This window comes from Ambystoma mexicanum, chromosome 4p (genome assembly GCF_040938575.1).
Source record: "Ambystoma mexicanum isolate Mex_15411 chromosome 4p, UKY_AmexF1_1, whole genome shotgun sequence".
NCBI lineage: Eukaryota > Metazoa > Chordata > Amphibia > Caudata > Ambystomatidae > Ambystoma > Ambystoma mexicanum.
In genome coordinates, this window is record NC_090927.1 from 690747469 (window position 1) to 690771400 (window position 23932).

A 23932-nucleotide genomic window follows, 5' to 3' on the forward strand; every position below is an offset into this window, starting at 1 on the left:
CTGGCAGGCCCCCTGCTGGCACGGCACCCTCAGTTTTTTCTTCTGTTTTGGATGCCAGTTATAAGTACCTAGCTGCTGCACATAGAACAGGTGGATTTGAAGACAGGGCACTAGTTGAGTGTGAGATGTGGCTGCGCCTGAACAAGCTGCTAGCTGTTGGGCATTTGTTGTTGCTGTTATGTGTATGGATTCGTTTCTATGTTGACTACAGTTGCATGCTGCATTGCCCTGCCGACCTGCCTGCCTGTTGCTCTGCGCCCATGTCTCTGAGGTATGCGCAAGGGGGTGGTGTAGGGAGAGGCAGAGTGGAAATGATTGGGGTGCCTCCACTGTTGAGAGTTGCCCATTACAGGAATGGCACACAGACGGCAGCCGCACAGTGTGAAGTCATGAGGGACGGCGAGTGGGACCCCTACAGGGGTGGAGTTCAGACAGCAGGGACGAGTCACATTAAGATCACCTACTGGAATGTCAGGGGATTTAACAGCTTCATTAAGTGCAACAGGGTTTGCACATATTTGCAGGGACAAGGGGTCCACAACGCCCTCCTGCAGGAGACACATCTCACTGCCACCAGACAGGCCCTGATTCTTAAGAAGTAGGGGGGACACGGGTATGGGTCAGCCTATTCAGCGCACGCCAGAGGTATCTTCATATGGGTGGCCCCCGTCTGTCCCTTTCAAGTTACTCAAATCCCAGAGTGATAACAAGGGACGGATGGTTCTTGTGCATGTTTTTTTGGAACACAGGTAGGTTTGTATCTTCAACACATATGCCCCCAATCACAACATCACCTCCTTTTTCAAATGACTGTATCCTAAACTGGTGCCGTATAGGGGGGCTTTATGGATATGAGGGGGCAACTTCAATTGTACCTTGAATCCTAGACTAGATAGGTCGGATACCAAACAGCATAACCCGGCTCTCCCGGCAAAGACACTGGACTCCTTGTTGTGGGAGCTAGGGCTGGTAGACATTTGGAGGTGGCTACACGATGACAGAAAGGGCTACACCTATAACTCTTGCCCGCATGGGGTGCATACGTGAATTGACTACATGCTCACAGGCATTGAGTCCCTGGGAGAATATGTTGGCGCAGAATAGAAAGCTAGGGTTCTCTCAGATCATGCACCGCTGGCAGCGACGTGGCAGTGCACTGTGCGCAGACCCCCAATACCCACATGAAGGCTGCGGGCTGAGGTGCATTGCTTAATATACCATTCAGAACACATTCGGGTGATAAGACTGAGGAGCCTGGGGAGAGTGCTGGCCTGGTTATGCGGGGCTGAGGAGAGGAGATAAATGATTACCTCCATCAAAGATGACTGTGGGGAGGAATGGCAAGCCCAAAGTGAGATAAACTTAGTCTTCAGCAGGTTTTATCAGCAGCTTTATGGCATCGACACCGAAGGCTGTGCTAGGGATATAGCTGACTCTCTATCACATATTACACTGCCCTGTCTGAAATCGGAGCAGGTCAAAATGTTTGACGCCCCACTTAATGAGAATGAATTGAAGGCAGTCATACTTTCATTGCCTTCGGTTAAGACGCCAGGGACGGACGGGCTTCCTGCAGAATTCTACAACCAATACGTTAATGAGCTTGCACCTAATCTCCTGCTGATGCTTGAGGAGGCCTTTGAGCAGGGTCAGCTGCCTGCCAGTTTGAGGTAGTCCTTCATAGTGCCAATACTCAAGCCCAACAAACCTCTGTTAGAGTGTGGCTCCTATAGGCGCTCTCGATTGTTAATCAAGACTGCAATATTCTCACTGCGCTCCTGGTGAACAGATTGAGGACTGTGATAAGCAACCTCATACACCCAGACCAAACAGGGCACGTCCCAGGCAGGAACACATCCTGGAATCCGTGCAGACTGTGCCATGTGATAGATAGGACCAGTGGTGTGCTGAATCTGACTGCGTGGTTGCTTCACTTGACGCGATCAAGACATTTGACTATGCAGCATGTTAGGGGTGGGTCAGAGATTCTTTCAATGGGTTAAACTGATATACATGATGCGGAAGGCCGGAGTTAGAACCTGGAAACATATCTCGGAACAATGGGACTTGCGCAAGGGAACCAAACAGGTGTACCCGCTCCCTACCATGTTGTTCATTCTGGCTCTAGAGCCCCTTGACATGTTGCTTTACGTGCACAACCCGGAGGTCAATTTGAAGCACATCCTTGAGGTTCTGGACAGCTTCCCTAAGCTCTCTCTCATTACTATCAGCAAAGATAAATCGAGATTGTTCCCCCTGGCGGGGTTGGCCAGGCTGGGGCGTAAGGGCCTGCTGAACCTAGAAATGCAGTGGGCCCCGCACACTTTCCCTTATTTGGGTGTAACATATACCACGACCCAAGGAAGAAGCATGAAACAAATGCACTTAGAGCATATCGAGGGATAGAGAAATCTATGGAATTCTCGCAGAAGCTGCCCCTGTCCATGATGGAGCAGAGTTGATGCGCCTACTGTACCATTTTGCTAATGTACTCTACGACATCCCAAAGCCGTTGTTCCGCGAATTTGATTCTAACATTAGGGGGTTTATATGGGGAGGGAGGTGGTACAGAATGCACATTAAGCGGGGACTACAAAGATGGGGGATCAAGCTGCTGCATTTTGAATCTTACCAACTCTCAGGACAGTTGCAGTTTGTTATCACTTGGCTAGCAGAAGAGGCCTCCCTCAACACTAGCCTACTGCAGAACGAGGGCATGCCATATTATTTGTGTGAGGTACTCTGGGTGAGGGTCACTAGCTTGCACTTTATGTCCAAGCTGCTGGAGCTGGGTGCAAAGATTTGGCATAGGTTCTGGCAGTTTTTTGGTGGAAAAGACCCGTACTTTACCAACAAACCACAGGCAGTAATATGCTGGAGGAACCACTGTGAGGTCTGCAGCTTCAGACTCTATTGGGAACCTAAAGGGATGATCACCGTGGGGGATCTGTTTAATGATGGAAAGCTGCTAGCCTTCCCAGAGTTGAATGACATCCCTGAAGTCCAGTTTCTCACATACCTTCCCGTGATTAGAACACTGGAGACCGGATGGCCTGTATGCCGGGAGTGGGGGCATGGAAGGGGACCCGGTTTTGGGCACCCTGCACAATGTGTCAGAAGGAGTACAAGTGTTCTCCAGTCTTTACAGAATCCTGCTAGATACATTTAAAACCCTGACACTCAGAGTACGAGACAAATGTGAGGCTGACTATGGGAGGGCATTCGGAGATGGGAAATGGGCCAATACACTGGCATACACGAGGAAGGTGTCTAGGAATTCCAGGTTTAAATTGACAGGGTTGCATGTCACACATAGGGCATATATGACCCAGCATGCGTTGGTCCAACTCCCAGAAGCTGAAGCGCAAAAGTGCCCCAGATGCGCATGCAATGAGGCCTATATTTTGCATATGTTTTGGTCCTGTCCAGTGATTAGGGTTTTTTGGTATGACATTGCTTTAAGAGTTGCAAAAAGCTGGATTTCCATGTATGACTGGCTGCCGGAGGCGTACTTGCTAGGAATGCTCTTGTGCAGACGCACATCTCACCAAAATGAAGGATTCATATGCGTATTGGCCAAGTGCAGGATAGTGTTGTCGTGGAAGGTCACGGTAAGGCCCCCCATAGAGGCGTGGTGAGGGGACCTGCAGAGATGGGTGGAGGCTGAAATAGTGGTGTGGCACTGTGCGGTATATAGGGGACAGAGTGAATCCGGTAATGATGTCATGGCCTTGAATGCATTACTGCAGGCAATGGCACCCTCCTTTGACACAGCCCTTTATAATCTGCATCTTTCTATTTCCTACACCCTGGACATCGTAGCCTCTGTCGTGAGAATCCGGCTGAAGCCTACCTCCAAGTGCAACTCTTGGTATGATTTCGACCTTGCCGTCCTGAAACGCAAGTGCAGGGTGGCTGAGAGGAAGTGGAGGGCTTTGGGCACATCCCCAGACAAACTGACCTGCTTCCTGCTCCAAAGGCAATGCAGACTACCTGCCTGTACAAGAAGAGAGCACACATTCAAGCAAATGTCTCTGGTGCCTCTAACAACACAGTCAAACTCTTTAAAATCTGCAAGGAACTGGCCAATCCTGTTGCAGTCTCTACCTCTCCTGTTCCATCTCAGGCCCTCTGTACGGCTCTGGCCTCTCACTTCTCCACTAAAACTCAGGACATCCTGTCCTCTATCTCCTCTTCCTCTCCCTCTTCCTCTCTCTGACCCCCTTTGGCCAACTCTCCCTCTTCTCCTCCTTTCTCTTCTTTCTCTCTGACAACACATGGCAAGGTTTCTAGACAAGTCTGATCTATGAAAGTGTCCTCCAAACAGGTTCTCCCCTGCTCCTCCAGAACCATCAAGGACCATATTGACACCCTCGCTCCAGCCTTGGGTGAGTTCTCTAAATACTCTTTCGCCACTGGAACTTTCCCCTCTCCCCTTAAGTACTCCTTTCTGCACTCCCTCATCAAGAAGCCGTCTGCCGATCCTACCTGCCCGGCAAACTATCGCCTTATCTCCATCACCCCTTTCCTGGGCAAACTCTTGGAAAAGCTGGCCATCTCCCAGCTTACTCTCCACACTGAATCTGTTGGTTGTCACCATGGCCATGAGTCAGGCTTCAGATCTTCCAGAGGCACGAAAACTGTTCTCCTGAACACCTGTGAAGATCTGCTCTCTCACCTTGATTCCAGCATTCCTTCTGTGCTCCTCCTCCTTGATCTTTCCTCTGCTTTTGACATGGTCAACCTCGCCATCCTGATCAATACACTCTGTGAGAACCTGGGCATCACGAATCATGCCCTGGAGTGGCTGACCTCCTTCCTCTTGGACCGTCCCTCCCAGGTCCAACTTGGTCCATTTCTCTCTGCCAGCTCTCTCTCTACCTGTGGCGTTCCCCAGGGCTCCATCCTTTCACCCTTGTTTTTCAACCTCTAAATGGCCCCTTTGGCCCACCTGATCTCTACCTGCTCTTACTTTCAGTGTTCTGTGGATGACACTCAGCTTTCCTTCAGGCTCCCCTCAGCCTCCTCTCCTCTCTCACTCATTCCTGACTGTCTATCCACGATTCAGGATTGGTGCACCTAAAATAATCTCTGCCCTAATGCCAGTAAGACAGAGATCCTTCTCATTGGGATCCCTGCCCCTGCTTTACCTCCTCACTCTGTCCGCCCGCCTTGGTCCCGCTTACTTCGCCTTTCTGCCAAGCAAGAAACCTTGGTGTCATCTTAAACTCCACTCTTTCTCTCCTCACATCTTGGACGTCGCCAAGGCGTCCCACTACACCTCCTCAAAGGGACTCTTCCCTTTCCTACTTTCCCCCAGAAGCTCACTGTCTCCAGAGCCCTGGTTCTCTCTAGGCTGGACTACTGCAACAGCCTCTTTCTCAATCTGCCTTTCTCTACTCTCCGCCCTCTTCAACTAATCCAGAACAGGCTGCGAGACTTATCCTTGGCCTTAATCCCAGGGACTGTATCTCTCTAGTCCCGAAATCTCTCCACTGGCTCACGGTGGCTGCAAGCATCAAGTCCAAGACCCTTTGCATTGTCCACAAGGTTTTCTGGGGCCGTGGCCTGCACTACATCCAACGCTCTCTTCCAAAATACCTTCCATCCCGAGCCCTTCGCTTAGCTACCTCCAACTCTCTAATGATTAGACGCTTCTCCAGGCAGAGATTGTGGGGTATATCTCTCTTCTCTGCAGGTGCCTCCCTCTGGAATGGCCTCCCTGGCCCTCTCAAACTTGAGCCGGATCACCAGAAGTTCTGGAAGCAACTCAAAACTTTCCACTTTTCCTCTGCTTTTTCTCTCTCCCTCCCCTGCTGACCTACCTAAACTACCTGTCTACTGTACCAACTGGTTGCTTGGCTACCCTCAGAGTCTCACTGGGCACCAGGCTCTTTCTTGATCAGTCACCCTTGTACTGCTTTTGGACCTACCACACACTTGGGGGCTGTAAATGTAACCCTACAGTCCCTTGTTCTCCCTGCACTACCCAGAGCCATGCGGCCCAGGCTGCACTTATTCAGAGCATTGCTGCCCTGTTTTCCCCTCCCCTCTCCCTTTCACTTCCCCCTTCCTTTCCCTTTGCACTTCTCGTTCTCGCACTTGCTTGATCTGAATGACACAATGCCTAGTAAGATCATTTGTCTTGTCCTCCCTCTGTCTTCCCTCCCTGGTCTAGTCACGGCCTAGAAACACTTGTGTACAGGTGCCTTATAAATGACAGATCATATCATATCAATGTTTGCCCCTTCGGCCGACATGCCGCCTTGAGTTCCTTATGGTTTATTTGTATTGCGAGCACTGAATGATGGCAGGGGACCACGTTACAGGATAAAGCGATCAAGGTGGGTGGGGTTGCGCTGGGGAGAGGGTGGGTAATGGGGGCAAGTGCATGCAGAGTTCCTTTTTTTTTTGGTTGAATGTTGTTTATAAGTTGAGGTTCTTAGGACCAAGATTTTCCATGTATATGCGGGTGCACAGTAATGGTTGCCGAAACCAGATGGACACTCTGGATGGGAACGCTGATTGACTGAGAAATTCATCTGCACTCGAAGTGATCATGAGTTGAGAATGATGCAATTTCTGATGTGATGTCTTACAAGATGTATAACTCGCTGTGATGATTAACTTGTTAAAAAAAAAGCTTAAAAAACACTTAGCACTGGACTGCCTCGATATACACACTGCCAGGAGAAGGGAGTCAATCTCCTGGTCCCCTAACCAGGGCTAGTGAGAGGAGATATTGGGACAGATGACTATTTTGATTTGGACTTCCACCCGGACCATGAGCATACTAGTTTTTCTTTATTTAGGTAGGGACTCCCCTTTAGAAGTAGGGATAGGTAGTGTAATGAATCCGGTGAAAGTCTCGGACACAGGGCTATTGTGATGATTGCTATTGACTTTTATTAAAGAAAAAGAAGGGTTGGAGAAAATCCATCTTGCCATTTCAAATGGATTGTGTCCTCCCACGTATTCCTCATCTTAGATATCTTGTCTCCCAGCTTTGCTGCTTCAGAAAAAAATGTTCACCAGAGGGCACAGTGCTCGAAGCCACAGAGTTGTAGTCCCTTGAGGGCCGCCGTCGAGCATCAACGTCATCCGCATTATAAAGGGCTCGAGCCGCGCTGTTAGCTCAGTTCTGTTTTTCCGAGCTCTGCTTCGTGTCACAAAACAGCGCATTAGGTTTTCTTCGACAAAATGTCCTCTTCATCGACTCCATCCACACCCAAGACGGGTTTTAAAAAATGTCAAAAGTGTGGAAAAAAGTTGTTGATTACCGACCCCCATCGTAATTGCCTTTGGTGTTTGGGCCCTGACCATCGGGTCGACTAATGCGGTTCCTGTCAGGCTATGACCAATAAGGCTCTTAAGGAACGGAAAGGTAAGCTGGCGGTGGGGGAGGAATCATAAGTCTCCAAAAAGATCGGGTCGAGTCGCTCGAGGAAATCCTCCTCTACTTCGTCCAAAAAAATCAAAGAAGTGACGACATAGATCTTCTTCTTCCTCTTCCTCCTCGCCTGACAGAAGGGTTGTATTCCTACCCTTCGAAGCACGATTCCCCTGAAAATTGGAAAAAAATGTCGAGAATGCGGCCCAGACCCCTCGAAAAAGCAGCGTGAAGATCATGCTCCTGCCCACTCCAAGAGTGACAGAGGGAGATCAAAGACCAGGCATGCGAGTTCCGACAAAAAGTCGAGGGTGTCTTCGAGGGAAAGCTCTCCGACACTTCATGAAAAAAGAGTGCATACATCAGAGGTGACGGCTGACAAAATGGCATCCACATCGAAGTCGACATCGAATATCGACTCGACACAGCCTTCGAAAACAATGTCGAGGCCGTTGTCGAAGATGGTGTTGATACCTTCCTCGACGGTGTCGAGGCCAACCTCAACGACGTCGAAGCCTCCTTCAAATCCGTCGAAGCCAGCGTCTATATCATCGACACCTTTGACGCCTTTGTCGAGGCATTCTTTAATTCCGATGCCAAAATCAATGCCTTTTTCGAAGCCTAGAGCAATGCCAGTTTTTTCACCACAGAAAATCTTCCATCCACAACCCAGGCAAGACTTTTTTAGGTCTATGTCCTCTATTTTCGAGGAGCAATCCTCTGAAGAGGATATTACTTCAGCTGGGGTTAGATATGGAACTATAGAGGTTCCTGAGGAGTTGGTAGACCCAAACTCTAAAATGGCTGATCTTTATGATTGCCTGCAGACAGCCAGTGGCCTAGATGCTTCACCTGAAGTAGAGTTTGAGAAGCCAGACCCTGCAGATCACGCAGACTCTGGGTATAGAAACCTAATGGCAAGAGTCATTGACTTCATGGGATGGAAATCATCTTTCCCAACATTTGACCAAGACTATGGGCCTCATTACACGGACGGCGGTGGACCAAGGTGCTTTTAGCACCTTGGTCCATGCCGGTAAAATACCGGCACCGCCTTGGTGGAAAGGGGAATTACCGCCCTATTCCAAGGTTGGTGGAGCGGTAATTCCCCGTTCCCCCAATGCCCTTCCCCATTCCCATTTTTGCCCCATAGGGCATAATGGGAATGGGGAAGGTGCTAATTACGGCACCGCAAATTGAGGTACCGTAATTAGCTCCCTGGTCCCTTTGCGGGTTGGTTTTTAACGCCTGCAAAAAGAAGGCGTTAAATTCTCCAACCCGCAAAGGGACCTCGTAGTAAGGCGGTAAGGGTTTACCGGTACCGGTAAAATACCAGTACCGGTAAACCCTTACCGCCTACCGTGTAATGAGGCCCTATGTGCCTGATTCATGGAATTATATTCTGCCTGAAAATCCCCATACTTTAAACAGGGATTTTCGGGCAGAAAGGCGCGCAAATCTGCGATTTCGGCGCTAATAATTCCATGAATCAGGCAGTATATGACAGACATCCTTAATGAGGGACCTCAAAGGGACCCTGTCCTCCCTTTCCATACGGCATTGCAAAAAAGGGGGATGGCACCTTGGGATACCCCAGACTCTGGGCCTGCAGTAAATATAAAAAGTTTATAGGGAAATATAGACCATCCTCATCAGATCCTGAGTACCTGTCAAAGCATTCCTCGCCAGAAAGTTTGGTGGTACAAGCTGCAACCTCCACTAGACAGTCAGCTTACCCTTCGATACCACCTGATAGGCATGACAAAAAAAAAATATGCTTGGGCCTGGAAAGTCTTCTCTTTGGGAAGCATGGCCCTTAAATCTATGAATGTAACTTGCACTCTGGCAAGGTTTACATACACCCTCTGGGACTGTATGACATCAGCAGCTGAACACATCCCAGAGGACGCGGAACGGGATGGTTTCCTGGCAATAGTGAGAGATGGAAAGGAGGCTATGGAGGAATGCCTCCAGTCAGGATTGGAAACTGCTGATAGTGTAAGCAGGTCCGTGGCATCTAGCACAGTCCAACGCAGATTTGCATGGCTGAGGAAACCTGGCTTTGCACCTGGCGTGCAATCCAGATGACTCAATATGTCCTTTGACGGCTTGAGGCTGTTCGGCAGCAAGGCGGATGAGAGCTTGGAGAAGCTGCAGACCTCTAAAGCGGCAGCTAAATCACTCAGTGCCGCTATAAATCAGCCTCAGCAACACTCTACGCAGGGTCATCATCCTGGAGGAGCTGTCCCTTTCGTTTCTACTCCTCTTTTGGAAGAGGGAATGGACAGGCCAGTCAAAGAGGTCAACAGAGAAAACCCCCTGTGGTGGAAAAGGGAAAGGTGCTAGATCAGCCCCAGCAGCGGCTACTACCTCCTCAGCCACTGCTGCAAAGCCACTCTGAGGTCTTCACCCACAAGACCCCGGTGGGAGGCAGGATCACTCGGTATCTGAGCGAATGGCAGAGCATTACGTCAGATGCTGTCATGATGCCTGCCCCCGGAAGACCAGACCAGGCCCAGCAGCCCCGGAAGCAGGCATCATGCCACTTGGAGCATGCCCAAAAGCCCCAGTTAGGGGCTGTTTGGGTGCAGTCCTGGCGCCATGGGCGCCAGGCTCATTATTGATAACTTACTTGAAGCAGACCATGCTGCATACTCACCTGAGGCAGACCATGCTACATGAAGACTCAAGCCAAATGAGGCTTAGGAGGGACTATTTTACTGAAGGGACTATTTTGTTACTTGGGTGGGGCTGTGGAAGAATACTTACCTGTATCTTCTTCCAATGCTATTTAAACCACGCCCGGTCAGCCACACGTGCTTCGCGTTATTCTGCTTGCTGCAGCGTAACGCTCCCCGTGTTTTCAGCAGCTCCAGTCTTCAGCCACGCCCGCTTCAGTCCTGGGACTCGTGAAACAAGAAGAAAAGAAGGATAAAGGTTATAACAGGAGTTTTAACTTTAATCCTTACCTGAATCCTGATCCGTTTCGCCACGGAACTGAAAGACAGAAGTCTTTGAAGCATCACTTCGCATTCCTACGGCGCCGCGCTGAACTCACCTGCTTGGCGGTACTTCAGCATTCCATCACGCTCTCTCCATCTCGCGGCCGCCCTCCGACACCTAAGGAGACAAAGACAGCAAGGTGAGCAAGGGGACTCTCTAAGGCTATACAAGCTACCCCCAAGGACTTACCTGATTTACCACGGGAGGTACTCACCTCATCTCGGGTCGGCGCAGTCAACTCTGCTTCATCGCAGTACCCCGGCCCCTAAGGGGAAAACCACAATAGACTTACCTGAATCTTACCGAGTGCCATTTGGAAATCTTCGAGTGGATTAATCGGCAACCTGCAAGGAATCGGACAGAGTGAAGATCAGACATTTGAACTCTTATGAACAATTGGACTTTAGAGTCAATACTGGAACTCACCAATTCCTCTACGCCAGTGAAGTAACTGGTCATCAACGCGCCCCTGCGGTCGACGCAGGATGGAGAGCTCATCCTTCCAAACCATCAGGTGAGACTAAGGAGGGGACATCAAGAGTGATCTGTGGGAAGACAACGGGAGTGGGGAAGGTGGGTTGACACTCAATTCCACGGGTGGTTAATTCCTCTTCTCCTTTGCAGAAGAATATTCTTGCAAGCCAGACAAACTAGGCTGAGCGGGCCAGTCCAGTCAGTCATCTCGGCGCTACACGTCACGCTGGTGGAAACAACAGCGGCCCAGTTCCGGTCGACGCCCCCGTGGGAACCAGGTGAGCGTAACAGATGCCTGGGCGCTAGAGATAGTGACCCGCGGTTACTGCCTTCCATTTCGACAAAGGACCTCACGATCATCCACCGGGAACCAATTCTGTCAAAATTCCAGACCAGCTCCTTGTGCAGGAGATTTTAGTCCTGCTTGGGAAAGGTGCAATAGAACATGTACCTGTAGCGTAGCGGAACAAGGGTTGGTATTCCCCTTATTTTCTCATTCCCAAGAAGGACTGGGGATTGAGACCCATCTTGGACTTAAAAAATTTGAACAAATTCCTCAAGAAGGACAAGTTCAAGATGGTGACCCTTTCTCAGATGCCTCAGGCTCTTCAACTTCAGGACTGGCTGGTTTCGTTGGACCTTCAGGATGCTTACTTTCATGTGCCGATCTATCTCAAACACAGAAAGTACCTGAGGTTCGTGGTTGGCGGTTCTCACTATCAGTTTCGAGTTCTGACATTTGGGCTGACCTCTGCCCGAGGGTTTTCACCAAGCTGATGGCTGTGTTGGCAGCGAGCCTCAGGAGGAGGGGAATTCACATCTACCCTTACCTGGACGACTGGTTAATCAGGGAGAGTTCACCCGAACGATCCCAGGAACATCTGACCATGACCTGCCACTTCTTGCACAGACTGGGCTTCTCCCTCAATTACAAGAAGTCACAAATGATTCCACACCAAAGACTCCAATTCATCGGAGCAGTCCTGGATACTTCCTCGGGCAAAGCCTCGCCTCCCGAGGAGAGAGCTCACCGCATTCTGCAGATGGTAACAAAGTTTCAGAACGCCCAACATCTGCCGGACTTCGATTTTCTGAGGTTGCTCAGCCTCAAGGCATCCTGCATTTTTCTGGTGGCAGAGGCCAGATTGAGAATGAGAACCCTTCAATGGGCCCTCAAGACTCAATGGTCCTAGTTATCGGGGGATATGTCAGCTCTTTTGCAGGTTCCGGTCAGAGTGACCCAGGACCTTCTACGGTGGGCTTTCAGGGACAACATCCTCAGAGGAGAGACTTTTTGGCAACCTTGGCCGGAGAAAACAGTAGTGACGGACAACTCACTTACGGGATGGGGAGCCCATACCAACGGTCTGACAATAAGCGGTCGTTGGTCTCCGTGGGAGTCCAAACTATACATCAACCTGTTAGAGCTGAGGGCAATTAGACTAGCGCTGAAGGCCTTTCTGCCCTCGGTACGGGGAAAGAATGTCCTGATAATGACGAACAACACAGTGGCCATGTACTATCTCAACATGTCTAATTATTAGCTCACAATATTGTTTTTAGGAATCGACATTTTTAATAGGGAACTTAAAGTGTATTAAAGTGACAATTTTTGATAATGATTATGTGTAAATTTGTAATAGAATTTTTATTTATATTGTTGTTTGAATATGTGTGTATATATGTTATTGTTTCTTTTTTATGTGGAAAGTTCTTTGGAACTCATCACATTAATAATAATTAAAAAAATATTGACTAACTCATTCATACAAAAAAGTAGCTTGCTGTATGGAGAGGTACCATAGAATGTTAAGTGAGGAACAAATAGGTGCAGATACATAGGTGCAGTGTGGTAAGCCATAGCCAGACCAGTCAAAGGTACTAACAGTGCATTGAAGCAATTACTGGCTGTAGAGGTGCCTCGAAATTTTGCAGGAGTCTGTTTTAGCAAGTAGATGGTGCTGGCTCTATATTAATTAGTGAAACATAAGTTTTAAGGCAGATGCGTGTTTCGTACTTATTTGGACTTTTGTAGCCACAGTTTAAGTCACAAGAAGCGGGAGCCCTGGAGTTCATCCACAGTCATGTGTCTATAGCAAAGATCGCCCGGACACTGCCCCTGGGTGGTAATGGTGCACGGTATAAATCAACATAACATAACACAAGACAGCCTCTGATACGTAGAGAGGGATTACATCATGAACTAATGGACAGATTTGAAGACGCAGATGAGATACTTCTAAATATATGTGTGACAAACAATTAGGAAGCACGCATAGTAATTGGGATATAGTGGATTAGTAGAGAGGATCTGACACGGTGGCAAAGTTAAACACTTTTTCTAGAAGCTGAAAGGAGGAACAAGTGATGTTCAGGATCAGGTTCTCACAGAAGTCCGATCTGGTGTGCACTAGTGATTTTTCGTAGGTTTTTGGGCAAGTAAGTGGCAAGTGGAATTTGTGAATGTGAAATAGGTGACAGCTGGCATTGGTGCCTGTTGAAGTGGCAAGTGGAATTTGTGAATGTGAAATAGGTGACAGCTGGCATTGGTGCCTGTTGAAGGTCATCGAGATTGAGAGTTTTGTTTCAATGCACAGGCTGAGAAGAGCCTGAGGAGGGAGCATGGGGAAATGAAATGGCAATGATAGGCAAGTAGATCATTTTGGCTTTTGAAGTTGAGCATTGGACAGTTGTACACCTTCGAGTGGTGACTGACATCTGTGCAGTCTGTTTTTAGGACTTGGGGAAAAACTATGAAGTAGAGGAGGAGGACAAAGATGTGAGAGTCTCCGTAAAAGGAGTGGTAACAGGCATCAGTGATGATGTACAGGGAAAGGAGGAGGCGACAAGGGTCAGAGGCTTAGAGGACGCCCACTGATAAGAGCTGGTTCTACAATAGGACAGGGTGTAGGATCTGTAAGCTAGATTGAAATGTAACTCTAATTAACACCTTCACGTATTGTCTCTATTAACTGACATTCTCTTTTTCAGCTGCAAGTAACACAAACATGTGTTATCTCACTGAACCTGCCTTCTTCAGTCACACGAGGAGAACAGTTCATTCTGGAAGTTATCCTATTCAATCACCTGAACCGAACACTTGAGGTACCACAAGTGGGATTTTGTCTAAAAGTTCTGATCTCAATATTCTCTTCTTTTGGCAGATTTAGAATGAGCATGTCAGCAACAAGAACAAAAATCAGAAAATACTTTTCAAACAAAGGGACTCACGAATTAAAAACACATGCCTTGTGAATGGGCTCGGTAAACATTTCTAGTACTGAGAATGCATTTCCCTTCAACACGTTTCGCATTATACCAAACTTTTACATGCAATTAATTGTGCCAACCAATTCATTCTGAAAAGCAAGTGTAACAACGTAACATGCCGTTACGTTGTTACATTCTGAAAAGCAACGTAACAACGCTTAGTTCATATTCTTCTAGTTTTACAGCCAAGAACTAGAATGTATATCTGAGTAATCATGAGAAAATGCAGTGTTGTTGTATTTATATTTATATTGTGTTTGTCTGCCCTCAAAAGAATCAATGGGGTCTTTTTTTACTTTTTCGAGGGTACTAAAAACTCTTGGATCAATAATTTCGTTGTCTCTTCCCCTTTGCTAGCCTGTTGTGAACCCCTTAGTAGGGGCTTAACCTCAGGCAGTGATCATTTGCCTCTTTGTCTCCTCCTGCATTTACATCTGGAGTTTGCTCCGATCGAGTTAGCTACAGTATTCACTTTACCAGCCAGAGGTGGGTTGATGGTTCTATGTTCTTTCATCGTCAGGCTTTCTAACACCTGCCTCTTAAACGTGCCCCCCAAGCCCCTTATCCGCCACTGATTCAAGTTGGCTAAAAACCATACTCACCAATATGATGGCTCCATTGTTCGGGCAAAGAATCTTAAAAGGAAGGCCCCTCTTTCGACATCACAATATGTGGCCGCTAATAAGCAAATCCAAGCCCGTTATAACACAACAGTCACCCAGTGTAGACGACAAGCCCATATAGTAGCCAACCAGGCGATATTAAAAACACTGGCAGAGAACAACCATGCACATTTTTGGTCGACGGTAAGGCAAACCTCAAATGGTTCTGTTGCTGACAAGGGGTGTGAACAAATTTGCTTGTCCTAGCAGCGAGCATAAGTGTTTGACCCTCAATATGGGCCAGAAGGATTGGGGGATTTGTCCTTGGGATGAGGGGGACATACGGTGGGCTATAGGGAGATCAAAGCCATATGCGGTCCCGGGCCCCAATGGTATCCAGCCAATGCTCTTTAAGCAGGACCCGGAGCTATGGGTGGGCCCTCTGTTGACGCTCTACAAGAGTATTTATTGGGGGGGGGGGGGGTACTATCCCTAATACGTGGAAACGATTATTATACCCATCTATAAACAGGGCGACATGTCTGAGCCGAAGAACTTCAGACCAATCGCCCTTTTAGATGCATCCAGCAACATCTTTGCTTCTCTTTTGCTTAGAGACCTCTCCCAACACATAAAGGATCTATCTTAACCTTCTCTCTAAACATCAGATGGGGATTTGAGCTGGTATGGGGACCTCCTTGAATGGCACCATTATTTCTCATCTCTCTGCAGCTGTAAGAAAGTGGGTGGTGGGCCCAGTCTATATGGCCTCCATAGACATGTCCAATGCTTTCGACACAGTAAGTCGGGAGACCCTCTGGAGCAAACTCCTACAGTGGAAAGTGCCACTCAAAATGGTACAGATCCTGGTCCTTACCTTTGTGGGGGTTGTGCAGGGCTGTGTGGTTGCTCCAAACCTCTTCAACCTTTATGTCTTGGATATTGCAGCCCTGTGGGAGGCAGGAACTACAAATCCGGTAAAGATGGGCCAACTAATTTTAAACTGGTTGGCCTTTGCTGATGACATTCTTCTTTTTGACAAGACTCCTATTGTCTGCCACAGGAAATTGACCTTATTCCATCATTACGCTGTCAACCTTTCTTTTTAAACCAATGGGCAAAAATCCAAGGTCGTTTTTTTTCTCCACCAAAACACATTCCTAAAGCCTTTATTTGGTAGGTGGGTGTTCAGCCTTTGGAAAGGGTGCCATCAATGAGGTATTTGGGATTTAATCTCGCCAACAACCTTTCTAGGGGGGGGCTTGGTTTACTCTCTTTAGAGGGGGATTCACTACCTTGCTGGCCAAAATGAAGCGAATACACTCACAACTATGTCGCTACTCCTTGGTACTCCTGATCAGGTTCTACCTTCAGAACATTGAGCCTGTAGTCCTATATGGTCTTGGCATAGTCCCCTTTGATCTGGGGGCATCACTTAACACACTACAGGTGTTACTCTGGAAGAGAACTCTAGGCCTTAATTCGGTGCCCAACATAGTTGTCAGACATGAGCTGGGACTCATTTCTCTGGCAGCCAGAGCCCTATGAAGGAAGCTAGCTGAATACGCCAAAATGTTAAACCCCCCAAACAACTCCTTTCACCAATCCTTGGGTGAACCGTCATCAATCCAATCGGCCTCCACTCTGACTCAGTTCAAGACTACTATGTGTGCGATTCTTAGTCTGATTGGGTCCTCTCCTGAGGAGTTAAGGGTGTCTGGGTTTGTAAAGTGTAAACTATTCACAGCAGATTGGGCTGAAACCTCAGATCTATTGGGTAACTTTTCCCTCTATGGGGAATATGCAAAGGTCAGAAGGAATCAATCAGGGCACCTGATGTATGTATCCTTATTTCCTTGTGTGCAAATAGGTTGCACCTTATGACTTTTTGATTTGCGAGGGGTAAGTGGTATAAAAGGTACTTGTATTGAGAAAAGCAAAATTAACCACAAAATTCCTCCTGCTCCTGTTATTGTAACACATTTTAATCATTATATCAACATTTCCTTAGTTGCCTGTACACAAAATTTCCAAACATTATTTCACACAGGTAAAACACTTCCTAAATATAAAAAAAGAAAATACATCACATATCATTTAATTCAAACCGGATTAGTTCATATTTGGAGTACAATATTCTACCATAGAGTGTTCATACTCTTGTGTCCATTATGGTGAAAGTTCCGCTCAATATTGGGACTTCCTGTTCGGAGCAGTGTCTTACAGAACCGTATGCCAAGTAAGAAAAACTAATATGGTCAAGTGAATGATGGATGACTAGGGGAATTTAAATATCCCACATGTATATTAATTGGATATATCCTTTTTGAAATTCCCTATTACTCTTTTCCTTGAGATACTCAGCACTGACTCTGAAAGGTGATCGTTGGTTGTCACCGTAGTTTCGATTTAGATGGAACAATGGATAAACATATGTGCTGTCGACGCACTGCGTTTCGGCCTATTGAAAAAGATAGTCCACATCCATGCGGTGGTCTTCTCTATTGGTAAAACAAGGCCTTCGTCAGGACATAAAGAAGGCATTTGTTGTCGAAAATTGATCTTCTAACCGCATAATTCCCCTAGTCATCCATCATTCACTTAACCATATTATTTTTTCTCCCTTGGCATACGGTTCTGTAAAACACTGCTCCAAAAGGGTGTCATTGAGCGGAACTTTGACCATAATGGACACAAGAGTATGAACACTCTATGGTAGAATATTGTACTCCAAATATGAACTATCCCGGTTTGAATGAATGAAAAGTTTAGAAATAAAAGGAAGAAGAGAAATAGGACAAAGATTTGAAGGGAGAGAGAGTCAAACATAGGTTTTTCGAGGATATGACTGTCAGTAACACGCTTCTTATTAGTGCCACGTATCTGTGATTGCTGGTCTCCATATACAAGGCGGAGACTTTCCTCTTGAGAGTGCAGCCTCCGTATTGATAATATACACAGTGACTAGGGGCTCAAGTGGAAAGGCAGGGGGAGATAAAGGTAGCCTGTTTTGCTCCAAGGCCATATGGGAAGAAAAATATGGGATCGTTAACATAGGACAGAGACAGAAACAGCGCAATGACCAGTAAACTCCCACCATTACCAAATTCCCTTATCCTGTATGGTAGAGGCAAACACAGGAAGTCCATAGATCAGGTAACAGTACACAATGATATTAGCCAAATGGACGCAGGCAAAAAAAGCCACAAAAATTAAAGTTTTCATGGACATACACCCAGGTGTCAAGGGCTTGGTCACTAGGACATGATTTACTGGATCCTTGCAGTGATGGGATTCCTCACTTCTTCTTGGAGGCACTGGTTCCCGAGTCGTCCAGGATGATCCGGGGTCAGTGCAGGGAGGAGACTCTGCCCCCTTCTGTCTCAAGTGGATTTGAGTGATTTGGGCTAAGTTCGGGACCGATTCCCCCACACCTCAAGTTGGTTTCTCCTCCCAGTGATTTAACGTGGTGTAGAGCAGTGGAACCACAAGGGTGTCACTGAGCTAGAAGGAGTGATGGTCTCAAGGATATGTCAGAGGTGCCACTCTCTGACAATGGATGGTAAGGCAAGAGGACAACAAAAAGTAAAGACAGGACCAGAGTGGAAGAGGGCCCAATGCAGGAACAGGACTTTGGCAAGAGAAGGCAGCAGGCAGAACAGGAAAGGCAGAAGGCAGAGCAGGGAAGGCAGAAGGCGGAATTAGGAATCAGGCAAGGGGCACGCCAAGAACAAGGAGAGAGCAACAGGAAAAACCACGGAAGGGACAGAACGCTGACCAGGACAGTTGGAGCATTAAGACGCACTGTGCTGAGTTATCGCCTGCTTTTTATAGGTCGGAACATGAGTGCTGGCGTCAGCGGTTTTCATGGAAACCGGACACTGTCACTGATCAGCTGACCACAGGGCATAACGCGATGCCATGACATTGGCGCCTCGGGTCTCTGATCCCAGAACCATGCCGGGCAACTGTGGCGTCCCCAACGAATCCTCTACTGGTGCCTCCCATTCCCGAGTGCTGCGCACGGACTGCAGATGAAAGCGCACCTGCCCGCACCACCGGGGATACAGCCTCCAGACTCCAGCAGGTAAGTGGAGCAGGCGGCGCGAGCCACCAGGCCAGAGCGTTACATCAGGTGGAACGAGGAGGAAATCGAAGATGCAAAAGAAAATCACAATCCAAAAAGAAATCCAATTCCAGGACCAAAGGAGTGATTTTTTGTTCCACGACAATAGATCCAGGCAGAAGGAAGACTCAATCCAAAAAGGGCATCAGGGTCAAAGTTCCAGAAATCTTTCCAAAGCAAGCAAACCAATCCAAACGGGGACGCCAGAAGAACCAATCCAGGAGGCAAGCAGAGTCAAAAGCAGTGTGAGGAAGGCAAACTAGTTCAAGGAGACAGCAAGGCAAGGTCGAAGGCAGCAAGGGCAAGGGTCGGTACATGGAAAAAAAGCAAAATGGTAGAGGAGCTACCCACAAAAGTTCATGGTTTTTACGAGATGTTGAGAAGTCCTGGGACTCCTTCCTGCATTACCTTTATGGTCGGTATCATTGGCATCAGTGGTTCTGCAATGCCTTTCGCCCACAGCAGCATCAGTGCATGATGACATGGAACGCTGGGAGATGCAGTCTGTATGTCAAGAGTGCTTTCGGAGATGCCACAACAAGTGCCAGTCTCTGAAGTTCCCTGATCCACAGTAAGTGCAGGGAGGCTGTAAGCGGGACCGGACAAGAATGGATCAAAGCATGTTTAAAAGAGGAAAGAAAGGAGAAGTGCTTCAAAGCGAGGAATGAAACATAGCAACAAGATAGGGCAGGAGAGTGGGATAACAGTGGAGAATAAGGAAGAGGGGAGAGGGTCATCAGGAGCAGCAGTGAGATGGACCTTAGAAAGAAAAAAGGAGATACCAGATCCAGAAAGAGGACTTAAAGAGGACATTAAGGACAGAGGTGGTATAGAAGAGACTAGAGAAGATGGGGAAGGCAGAGAAGGAGAAGAAATAGAGGAGCCAAGAGAAGAGATTTTAGAAGAGAAGTAGTTTGCAAAGCAGAGAGAGAAACGTGAAGCAGGGACAGGAGGGGAAGGAGAAGGAATGCAATTTGGGTTCCAAAGTAGACAGCCTGGGTGGGAGAGAAGAGAGGCAAAGAGGGTTTAAAAGTATTGCTCTTTAACAGAAAGAAGCAATGAATCATAAAAAGAATGAAGATAAGATAGGTGATCCAGATCATAAATAACCTTAGATTTAAACCACCGCTGCTCAGCCTAGCGTAAGGTGCAGCAGGAGAAATGAATGATATGGTCATCCAGGGCTGGGAAGGTTTGTGAGATGGAAACAAGGCAGAAGAAGGATATAAACGGTCATCCGGTATCCACAAGGAGCCAGAGATATGAGAAGAAGGAGTGGGAATTTGTAGTAAACATTAGACATCTAGGATAAATAGTAAGGGCACAGAAGAGTTGAGAGAAGAGAGCTGCAGGTTAAAGCCACCCAGAAGAAACAGTGGAGAGTCAGAAGGTTAAAGGGAGTAACGAAGTATATCAAGATCGTCTCAGAAGGAAAAAACAGGACCTGAAGGGCGATAGATAACCAAGAAGGTAAGAGGAGAAGGAAGAGAAAAGGAAGAGTGATGGTACACAAAGGAAGAGAACACTCTTACACTAGTAGAAATGGGGACAGAAACCGACGGGAAAGAGAAAAACATACCAACACCACCACCATGTACAGAGGGGCGTGGGGTTTGTGTGAAAAAACATGAGAGGGGGATAAAACAGCAGGGATAGCTGTATTAGAAGGTGAAAGCCAGGTTTCGGTGACTGAAGGTGAAAACGAGAAAATGTATCCAAAACAGAATGAGCTTTGTTGTTGAGTGAGCAGGCTTTCCAAAGAGCAACATTGATAGACGGAGCAAGAGCAGTAAGAGATTGATGGATAAGATTGCAAGTATTGTGAGCAGAGGCGAGGTTTTAGTGAACGCATCTGGAATGGGAAAAAGGATTGTGGTAGGGCATGGAAAGCGGCAGAAGATTGAGTAAGAAAAAAGAAAGGAAGAATTATTGCCACAAGGGTAAATATAAAAATGCCTAGATCTTAAGTGACAACAAACACCTCCACTGGGAAGGGGAGGCAGGCATTTCCCTGGGCTGAAGCCAAGATGGGATAAGGAGGTGGCCGGCTGGAGATGGAACAGGGCAGCAAGGCAACAGAAGAGGAAGAGAAAGGACTGCATTATGTAGAAATACAGAGAGGGCTGCTACGATCTCTGTACAGCTTTAGACAGTGAGATGTGTCAGAAGAAGGACGCAGACTCTTGAAGGTCATTTTTAGAATGACTTTATTAAATTATAGTATGAAAACCTGACTATCCCTGTCGCTATGGAGTATTCACTACCTATTTTACTAAGGTGCTCATCAGTCCACTTGTAATGTCCAAAAAGAGTGCGTCCACTGTACAAAAATGAATACTATCTGACCCTACCACTAAGCTGAACCAGCTCTTTTTCTCTCCCTTTCAGGATTAGTTACTATTCTCTCTTGGTCATTTAGGTAGTTCACATTTAGCAACACATCCTTTTCTCTTCTAACTCTATTGGTTTCCCTTTCAGGGTGGGTTATGATTCTCTTTGTTTCAGTTTTACACTTCAAGTTTGTCAGATTTACTTTCTCACTTTTCTTGTTTCTACTGGGACGAGTTTCATTGTTCCTATAATGATCCCCTCATCGGTTCCCATTCCTCCCAGCTTCCCCGTTATCTTCTATTTCAGGTGGGAATTCTCAGGTGCTTACGGTTCGGGTACCTCAGGTTGTTCTCTCTTATTCATTTCCCCCCTCAACGGTGTCTTCGCCTGACGTGGCTCTTCTTCTCTCCCTGCTTCGGTATTCCTTACTAGGTGATCACGTCATCTGTAGCGGCTTCCCCTTAGTGGTCTCAGTGTCGTTACCCAGGCAGCCTGCCCACCATTGGAATCTCGTGGTCACGCCGCCACCACTACTCCGGCTCTAGTCGGGTCGGTATCTCGCCTCCTTCAGCCTCCTTCAGCCTCCAAGTGGATAGTTTCTCTGTTGCTGGCCCGCTGCAAGTTTGGACTTTGCAGGCTCCGCACTCATCCCTGGCCCCACCTCCAGCTAGCGTGATGTTGCCAGGGGACCTCCCTTGCTTCACCACATGATTGTCTCTCTTCGCTCTCTCGTCCTTCCCCAGAGTTAACTAATACTCCTCCTTAAATCCATGTGTCCCACTGGATCTAGGCTTTTCACTTAAAGAGCCAGCTGTTCTTTTCTCTCATGGGTAACATTTTACCTTGCTCCTTTTTAAAGTCTCGACAATTGGAAGTATTGTATCTGAGAGACAGTCCTATATATGCTACACTTGGTTTGGCTTCGGGAGTTCCTCACAGGAACAGCAGTCTTTTTCACATAAGGGGGAGTCTCTCCCAGTGAGGTCCCACTTCGACCCCTAGTGCGGGTGTTGTGGAGTGCGCTCACCCCCCTAGCCTCACAGGGAGGTGCTCCCCGTGTGGAGAAGTGACAAGTTCCCTTGATTAGTCACAACAGCTCAGGGACTTAGCCTGGACTTCCCCAGGGTTTCACACCCAGAGTTGGATGCAATATAGGCCCAGGTCACAGGTGGAGGGTAGAGAGGGGGGTATGGCCAGCGCAGATGGGGCGGGCGATAATGGATGGAAATGCTGTCCATATGGGCACAAAGATGCTGTAGAGCGTCCACGACCTGGCAGACACACTGTCACAGGAAAGTACTGGCGAGGTGTAGAAGGGTGTGCTGCAAAGGCTGGAAGATCCAGCACACACTTCCAGAGAGCCACACTTACCCTGGCTGCCACAGCTCCTGACTACCTGGATGCAGACAAGTCATGAACATTGCCAGGATTTCACCCCGAGCCAGATTTAATATAGACTCTGGTCACAGGTGTAAGGTGGAGATGGGGAGTGGCCAACGACTGCCTGGAAGCAGACAGCACATGGACATAGCCCAGACTTTGCCTTTGATTTTGCTTGTTATTGGGCTTCTGTGGTCTCTTTTGTTTCAAAGCCAACTGTAACAAATCTGAGGATGTCTTCCCTTCTCTCCTAGGGGGAGACCTTTCCCATGGGGCCAGCGCAGTGTGTCCACAGTACAATAGTCCCTCTGAGGGTGGTGCACCGAGGGAGGATCGCATGGGGGAGGAACCCCCTTATGGGATTGGGGACGACCATTTTCAGAGAACGTGGTATTCCCTCAAGTTAGTACCTCTAAACTCTTCTCCAATGCTAATTCCTCTTCCCCCTTCTTTTGATAGGGCCAATATCTGCTATTCTCAAGGAAGCCAACCTAATATACTTGAATAGAGTAAAACATCAAGAAATGCTGCATATGGCTCTTTGTCAAGTATAAGAAAACATAATCTACTTCATAAAACTGAAACATTAGAGAATACAAAGTATGCTACATCTGACTCATTTGTGTGTACTGAGAAGAAGATGATGATCAGGAGTCCACTGATCAGTCTTGAGAAGCCAAAGTAGCATTCTAGCTTCTTTAAGAATGTGATTGGCCCAAAGCGATTCCATTTTCCAATGCAGGAGTTTAAACACAGCTCAGCCGATATACAAAGAGAGAGCTATCCCACAAGGAGGAATCTGGTGAACCATGCAGCGGCAAAGCAGATCAGTGCTAGCAGGAGGGAAGCCACTAACAGAGGAGGAGAACCTGAATGTGGTGCAGCAAACAAGGACTGCTCGGGCTCCTGCAGAGTGAAACCTCCAGGCATCTAGAGTACCAGCTAGGCGGCCATGGGAGAGGACGCACTGCCGGGGAGAAGCAGACGTCCGCAGAGTCGCTGTAGACCAGGACAAAGCCCTGCACGCTACCAGAGCCTCAAGGGATGCAACAGCTGCTCCAGAGACGCTGGTACTTGCCAGGAAGAAGCAAAGAGGTATGCAGGTTGCCCATGAGGTCTGCGGAAGCATAGAGGTGAAGGTGGAAGCTGGAAAAAGAGGGTCTGGGACCTGCACTCATATGAGAAGCAGAAACAAAAGCTAATCAGAATATTGTGAGTCTGGGACCCGCACCCAAAGACAAATAGTCCACACTAGGACCACTGCTTTGCAGGAGAGTAAACCAAGCAGCTGTGAATATTATGAGTCTGGGTCTCACACCCAAAGAGGGACCGTCTATGAGAAAATGAATGGTTGGC

General features: G+C 47.7%; 1 protein-coding gene across 1 annotated transcript in view; it reads left to right on the forward strand.

Annotated features, from left to right (window-relative positions):
- Window positions 1-23932, forward strand: part of LOC138453420 (CD109 antigen-like) — a 1060964-nt gene that overhangs the window by 673662 nt on the left and 363370 nt on the right. Inside the window, exon 20 of the mRNA XM_069606254.1 lies at window positions 13859-13972. Coding sequence (XP_069462355.1) covers window positions 13859-13972 — 114 coding nt within the window. The remainder of the gene's footprint in view (window positions 1-13858; window positions 13973-23932) is intronic.